Below are 8,606 nucleotides of genomic sequence, written 5' to 3' on the forward strand. Positions count from 1 at the left end.
CACAGAGCTATATATATATATATATATATATATATATATATATGTGTGTGTGAAGTTATACATGTACTACAGCTTTGGCAACTCTTTTTATATAAAGAGTTGCCAAAGCTGTAGTACATGTATAACTTCACACATTTATATACTTTCTCCCATACGTGTACTGTATCAAAGCAATAGCTTTGATCCAGCTGAGGCATGGCGGCTTGTCATTGTTCAAAACTCACCTTCACATGACAAAGGAAATTATAATTGGTATAGTATATTGGTATATATTGGTATATATATATATATATATATATATGCTTTGTTGTAAGTAGTTAATGATATACCTTACTCTGTATTTCCATTTTAAATGATGTTGGTTTAACTGCAGTGCTCCTTTGTAAATCGTTTTTTTTTTCAAAACTGAACAGACAAACCCTGTAGTTCAAAATAAATAAAACAAAGTAAATAATTGAATAAACAAATAAATACCCCTTATTCATAATTACGCATGAGTCTATATGCATGTACATGAAGTTCCATTTCTGAAAGCAGTTTCTTGACATTTAAAAATTGAAATGCCATAATTATATTTTAGGATACAACATTTTGAATTAAATTATTCTGTCATCACACCTAAAACATAAGTTAATCTTTAATTCTCTTAGTTAATATTTAATAATCAACACTTGTAAATCTGCAATCAGGCGCGCAGCTGCAACATCTGCGTTTCGTTATTCCTATTGTTAGCCTACTCTTTATCCTCGTATATACTCCATCTTTCATTTCTCCCTCTCTCCTTCTTCCCCCACTTACCCCCTGCCCCATTTCTTGCCCCCCCCCCTTTCTCATTTTCTTTCTCTCTTTCTCACTCCCTTTCTCTCTCTCTCACTTCCTTTCTCTCTCTCCCTCTCTCTATCCACCTGTTCTCTACTTTTAGATTTCTTCTCACATACCTTTGCTACACAGTAAGAATGCTATTTTTCATACAACGCTATGAACTTTTTTGAACTGCGATTTTACTGTGTAACTTCATTTTAATCTCCCGTTTTCTTATTTCTGTGGTTTTGCTACTTTTTTGGTTTGTTTCTTGTATTCTTTGGAGTTTTAAAGTTAACACTTCAATCGACAAGCTTCCTCGATAAAATATTCCTCACATTATTCCATGCATTTTATTATTTTTAGTATTTTTTTAAAACTACTTTGGAATTAATTCAATAACATGCACCGTTGGTGAAATAGGGTTCAACAATAACTTTCAGTCCTGATTATATTCTTCAACATCTCAACTATAATTCGAACCCAGGGTCCCTGGTTCTGAACACCTTAACCACTAGAGCACGGAGGCGGGCCAGCAGTGAGGCGAGACCAAGAATATATATGACAGCTCTGATGGACCTTGAGTGAAGCTACGCATTTATTATATTACATGTATATATATATATATGTATTTATTTATTTATTTATTTATTGATTTTTGTATCAGTATGGAACAGGAATTCACACTTTGTAACAAAGCATTATTTTACACATACACACGCAAAAATAAATCCAAAATAGTTATGCTTCACGAACATAGAGATAATAGGAAATAGTCTTTAAAAATATGAAGACAGGAAGAGAAAGAGAAACGGGCAGAGAGAGGGAGAAAGAAAGAAGGAGAGATATTGAAAGGGTCTACACGTCAAGAAACGTTACTATGTAACAAATATATAGATACGGTACAAAAAGAGGTTTTATCATATCTTTAAAGACCTTTATTATCCCATCTTATTAAACCACACTGACCATCGCATGTATTACAATTCTACTTCCATACATACATATAATATAATCTATCCGTATCCAATGGAACAGGAAAAGGCCATCAAACCTAGCAGATAAATTCAGGTGGTATAGGAGTAGGGTCTTTTGTTCCACCGTTTGATGAATCGGACGGTATACTGATACGACTCCATGAATATTTTATCAAGCTTTCAGACATCAAATGACTTTATTGTTTATGAGCGCTTTTGGTCATGTTTACATGTACGATAGAACAGTCTGTCAATTGTGGGGCAATATGGGATACAGTGGATATTGAAGAGCCCCCCCCCCCCCCCGCACACCCTTCTCCCTTCAATTATCAGATCTATAGGCTACTGGCCAAACAAAATGAAGAAATGAAATTTTCGACCGAGGGAAGTGGCGCAGTGGCGGATCCAGACCCCCCCCCCCCCCCCGAAGAAGAATTGAATTTTTTTTTTGAAAAACATAACGTGTTTGAAACATCCCCCATCTCTAACGGGTGAAGTATAGAAACAGGTCCGGAGTAATGACTCTTTTTGCTTGTCAAAAAAAATATGGGAAAATAGAAAATGGATTGAACCTCTTTGTTTTGACTTGTCAGACTTTTTAAAGAAACCCTGGGTTTTCCGCTTGTTATACGGGGAGGGTATAAGCCACATTGGGTATCCTACTGAATGTCAGTGGCCAAGTTCAAAATCTAATCTACTTCCAGGAATCATTAATGATCGACATTAAAAAAAAAATGTAGGCCGTTTAAACAGAAAACCTTTCTCACATTGTATAATCTCAGATTCTTGCGCCTCTATCAACATGAATGGAGCAGTTGTGTGGCTATCTCCGTCACAAAAGTACAACCACAACAGCAGTTATAAAAGTGGTATTTTTGTCATTGAATTGTAGAGTTTACGTCATAATTTCCGTTGAATTTCCATGAGTATATGTCTGGTCGGATTTTTACACTATCCAGAACCATTACAGAATTAAACATTCAAAAATAATAATTATCGATTTGGGGATTTTGGGACATTGCACCGTATGCACAGCTTAGCCCCTAAAGTTTAGCACGAAACTGATATTTGCATAGCATTTTACACCATATATAATTTATTCTTCACTGAATAAAAACATTATTACTGTACCATATAACTATTTCATATTTTTATAATCAATAAATTAGAAGCAACCTTTGATTCTTCTAATTTCTTCTAATTGAGGATCGCTCTCTCTTTATATACATATATATATATATATATAATATATATGTATGCATACATATACAGTGGAGCTCAAAAGTGTTTTCAAGATCTGACATGTTTTAGATATTTAATTGTGAAGTCAGGTGATAAAATATCACATTCATTAGTTTGTTTCTCTTGGCTCGCCGATCATAGTAGTGGTGTTTTCTACATCCAACACTCAGCATGAAAGAGTGTATTTTTGTGGTGGGGTTCACTAACTTTTGAGCACAATTACTGTATATAACTTCAAATTGCTATGTGTAATTCTTGCCTTACAATGTTGAAACTTATTTTTCGCGTTTTCGTTTACTAGAAAGATGTACTCCACCCTTTTCCTAACACAAATATTATTTTGAGATAGCCGCCCCGTATATCTTATCCATGAATATCAATTTCTTCATTCCATAACAAATACATGGGTTTGGGGGTTTGATTTCCTCAAAATATGCCTCGCAGATAAAATATTTGAAGATTCTTGCCAATATCAGATCAGATTCAAATGTTCAAAATCTTCCATGAATTTGAGGACTTAAGGAGCGATGTCCTGTTTGATATGAACGTAGATTCCCGGACTAGAGGGCATAACCACAAAGTGAGAAAACCTGCATGTAAGTCTAGGAAGAGACAAGTGTCATTCTCTGTCCGGGGTGTGAACAGCTGGAATAGCCTTCCAGAATCTGCCGTAAATGCCACAACCATTAACAGCTTTAAGAATCAACTTAAGAAACACTGGAGATTATATCCACTTATAAGTACAACCCTTACAATCCCCATCTAACCAAGTAACGAGGGGTACATAAACAGAAGCTTCAAGCCTCAACACCAAAGTAAGCCAAAGTAAGTAATATGGTTGTTGTTACAACAAGTAATATGGCATATGTCACGTATGCCATATTACAACAAGTAATATGGCATACGTGACATGATCGTATCCACACGTGGAACATCTCTGTTCGAATGAGAAACATCGGAGTTTGAGACACTGCAACGAATTCGCAAACTGAATTAAATCTCTACACAGGGTCTTATGCCTTCATTTTCTTTTTCATCACGTCATCACGAATCTTTGGTAGAAACGAACCATGTCCTTTGGAGGGATATCTGTTGCTATAACGTGTTTGCTTGATATCGTTTTCACATTGCCAGTCAGGAGTGCAGTGTATTTTCCCCAGAAGAAGAAATCTGTATCGTGATTCAGGTGTATATTGAGCTTTTGAAGGCATGTACCGAAGAAGACATCCTCCCAAGGGAATAATGGAATAGTGACAGCGACGTTGAAAGCGGCATCGACCACGTCTGTCGTCATGACATACCCATGGCCAACGGGGTAAGAAGGGAAGTGATTATCGGGATAGTATTCTTTGGACAAGTAGAATTTATTTTTTTTGTTACGCATCACAATTGGTTCCTTGAAGACGTGCCCCAATGTATAATTAGTGTGGTTTGCATTGCGTAGGATCGTGAGAAGGCGTGGTTGGATGACTGAAGTGTCATCATCAATCTTCATGACGAACTTTGCGTGTCTACAATGGTTCTTGACCCATTTCAGTCCCATGATTGTCTTACGTGTCAGGTTCAGGTACGAATCAACAAAGGTCTCTTGCACGATGTCCCCATGGTTAGTGGACTCGGTGTCGATCTTTTCCTGCAGCTCTGGTTTGCTGGTGGAAGCCAGCAAAAATACCGCCACGACTTGCCCACCGCCAGTGCTTGGCCATGTATCTCTCATACCGTAGGACCTCCGGATGGCATCACGTTGCTCGAAATTGCTTGGTGCTGATAAGACAAAGAATACAAGAAAGACATCAATTTCTGTACCATTCTCGTGAAAACAAGTTCTCTCTGGGTTATGGATGTAATTAAAAAGATGTTTGTCTATCGGTTCTTGCAAATAATTTTTAGGGGACTCAACCGCTGGAGTTGCAATATATTCATTACTGGGCTTACTCGGTGTCAAAAACTGCGTTGAGTTTGTCTTGACACTACTTTTATCGTCAACTTCTAACTCTGGTCCTCCGATACTTCCACCATGGCTCCTGATGTAGCTCATATAGCATGAGCAATTGTGTAAGGGATGGTCAGTGATGGCTCGATGGTCGATTCGTTGTCGATCTCTTCCAGTCCGACTGAAAACCGAAGAGTGTCTTTGGAAGGCAAGATACACGGTGATTAATGAAGGGATCGTTACCGCCATCAGGCCAACAATCCGGCGTTTTATTCCTTGGCGTATCGCCATTTTTGGTATCCAAATGCTCTCCTTCCAACAACTCCTATCTCTTTCTCATTAAAGTAAGTACACGGAGAAAATAAAATGAAGTTTCCGTAAATTCTTTCCAGATCATCCATTAACACCATCAACGAGGCAATGTCCGTTGAAGATCTTCGAAACCAGCTGCGCAAACTGTGTTATCCATCGATATTCACGAATGTATTCCGTCCAATCCCGTACCAATCGACGACAAAACGTGTAACTGTTGAATAATATTCAACACAAAAAAATAACTTGGTTTCCACCTTTCTTCAAACATAAAATTTGATCGATGGAAACTCCTAGTAAGCTGACATTTACAAGAGGCACCTTCTATGTTATTAGTTTTTGTTGTATTTACAGTCCTATTGGTAGAGTTAATAGAGTACTTGTCATCGGATTCGATCGTGAGATCAATTTGACCGCTACTCCAACATGTTCTTCGGCCACCACTGTTTCCACGTTAACACCAAGCGCGAATCAGCTTACTCCCTATGGAGATTCCATCTCTTGTGCTTAAACGAATGAGCTGGTTTTGATTTTATTAAAAACTAAAATCTCATCACCTCATCGCAAAATCACTGCGTTCCAGCTCGGCTGGCCATCAACACAATCGATGGCGATGAAGGTGATCGCTTCGGTAATTCCACCCCTGAAGAAAGAAGACAGTAAATGGGTACTTAAAACTCATCCTTGGAGAATGATTACGTAACGTCGATGGTTCGGCGATGGTTACTGTCCAGCGAGCGAGACAAGAGAATAAGCTTAGTGTCTTTGTTCCATATTGCCTCAATCACGCTCCATTGTCTGCATAGATTCATTTCTCACGTGTCTACAAAAACCCTGATGTCGTATGCACATGAGGAAATGATCTTTTGAAAACTTCAGACATCGCAGCCAAATCTCTTCATGCTATTATATATTTTGTTTTGGTGTTGAGGCACACGATTTAAAAAAATTATTTGATGAGTCATTTGTAAAATCATAGATGAAAAAATCGATAAGAGAATTTTCGGAAGACACTATTCGTACTGAATCTCAATCCCTTTTGATTTAACACTAAAATACAGAATAAATGTAGAGATGATGTTATCTGCTCGATAATGAAGACATGCATGCATAGAATTATAATGCAAAACTTTCATCTGCAAAAAAAAACCTTATTCCTCTTCATTAGATGAAATTTGCAGTGGTTTCTTTGTCTGATTTTACTTGTTAATATACAATTTTCAACCTTTTAAATGCTGTTTCTTTGGGTTTTATTCTTTTTCCTAAAAAAGCATCATAATACGAATTGCTCGACAGCAGTCAATATCAACTTATCGATCACGGAGATATTATGCAGGCCCCAATGGTAGAGCAGTTTCATAACTGAAGTAACTACCCTGGATAAAAAAAGCCTTATTGTTATTAATGGTTTCTATTGGAAACCCGATGTGACGGTTTTAGATCGATTTTTTTAGACTTGAGTTATCATAATCAATTATTATCTAACTGTACATATACAATGTCATGATTCAATCAGTTTTTAATTCGTAATAGTTGTTAATTAATTATTTTATGTAATATTCATAGTCTTTACACGAAATGGTTAGTTTCAGATTAATTTTAATGATATTTTACTTATTTCCCGCCAGTATATCTCTATTATTCAAATCTGATTGTACACCAGGAAACGCTTTTGACTATAATCTTCATATTTTTTCACCGATTTAAGGATTTGTTCATTATTTTATTATGTTTGTGATTAATACATAACTTTTTTTAATAGGTAATTATTTGAAATCAGTATACATAAAATTTAAACAAACTGGCAGTATACTAGACGTATTGTTAACACATACGCTACCCACGTTTTCATAAACTAATAATAGCACATGCACGAATCATATAGTTTTTATTCCTTTATCGTTCATGTTTTCGTAATTTGAAATAACTCTTGCAAATTTGTTTAATGTTTCCGTTAATTTAATATTTTCGATTTTATTATTATATAGTTGAATACTACAATGGCATACACACTAGTCATTTCCCAGACACATAACTCACTTTCAGTTAATATTTCTTTCTAGAATTCTACAACACAAGTAGTTTCAATACCATACTTTATCCGTATTATTTATTTTGTAATTATCTTTGTTATTGTTTGAACAATGTTTGTGTGTCATTATTACCTTGTAAATACATCGCAATTCGGCCTTAGCCGCGATGATGTCTTGATTTTTATCAATAAACCATCATTCATTCGGCATTCATTTCATTCATTCATTTATTTATTAATTTTTCCAACAAAATTTATAATGCAATAATTACAATAAATAAAACATAACAGCAGAAAATATAAATGACATAAATATTCAAATAAACCAAATATAAAGAATATACACATTGTACAGAAGATAATATTTCCAATTTGATAATAACAATATGCAAGATATGTTGAAAAAATGGAGTGACCCACTGAAAAGCAAAGCTTGTAAAGTGTGGACCACTCAAGAAGAAAAAAAAAGTATAACACTTAAATCTATATGGGCCAAAAGCAAACAGCAATACAAAATAGATAATGAAATAAAGATATAAAAAAATAATTATAAAAAAGGAAATTAATATTAAAAGGTGAGCAGAGACAAAAAAAAGACATGAAGACACAACAAAACAAAACAACAGCAAAAAATAAGACACACAACACAACAGAGTAAAAATAAACAAACATTGCTGCACAAACTGCGAAAATCAGAAGAAGGGAGAAATGGAGAAAGAGAAAGGCAAATTTTTTTTAGCAAGGTTTCCACTTTGGCGAGTTAACATCGCGAGTAATGGCGAGTTATGGAGAGTTGCCAAAATGAGGCACTCGCGATAACTCGCATAAAGCTCACCATGAAACTCGGGATAACTCGCGACAACTCGGCATGGCTCGGCGGAGCTCTTTCAAGCTCGGGACAACTCTCCTTGAAGTCGTGAGCAGTTTCAAAATTTTTGAACATGTTCAAAAATTTTGCTAACTCGCTCTAACTCGTGTTGAACTCACCTAAATTCGTCATATACTCGCAGTACTCGCAATAACTCGTAAGAAGCTCGAGATAAACTCGTCATAACTCGTAATAACTCGCCACATCTGAGTATACGCGAGTGCGTTCCGAGTTTTCAAGAGCGAAATACGAGCATTGCGATCGTTTTACGAGTCAAGTGGAGGTGCCCACGAGAGAAGAGCGATTTTAGATCGAGCACCCCGAGTTACAGCGAGTTTCGTATGAGTTTATTCAGAGTGCGTTGCGAATGCTCATTGACATGCCAGCTGAATGATAAATGTCCATGGATCTATATTTTTGCCATATATAAACCCCTCAAAA

At 36.1% G+C, this 8,606-nt stretch overlaps 1 protein-coding gene across 1 annotated transcript; it reads right to left on the reverse strand.

Annotated features, from left to right (window-relative positions):
- Positions 1–1,261: 1,261 nt before the first annotated feature.
- LOC129270983 (beta-1,3-galactosyltransferase 5-like) lies at positions 1,262–7,500 on the reverse strand. The gene has a single exon (XM_064107000.1). It carries the CDS (start codon positions 5,242–5,244, stop codon positions 4,057–4,059), a length of 1,188 nt encoding a protein of 395 aa, XP_063963070.1. The 5' UTR covers positions 5,245–7,500; the 3' UTR covers positions 1,262–4,056.
- Positions 7,501–8,606: the final 1,106 nt, after the last annotated feature.

The sequence above is a fragment of the Lytechinus pictus genome, chromosome 11 (assembly GCF_037042905.1).
Source record: "Lytechinus pictus isolate F3 Inbred chromosome 11, Lp3.0, whole genome shotgun sequence".
NCBI classification, from domain to species: domain Eukaryota; kingdom Metazoa; phylum Echinodermata; class Echinoidea; order Temnopleuroida; family Toxopneustidae; genus Lytechinus; species Lytechinus pictus.

Bases quoted from the DNA above. Each gene is read 5' to 3' on its own strand.
- LOC129270983 (XM_064107000.1), bottom strand. From the start codon at position 5,244: ATGGCGATACGCCAAGGAATAAAACGCCGGATTGTTGGCCTGATGGCG.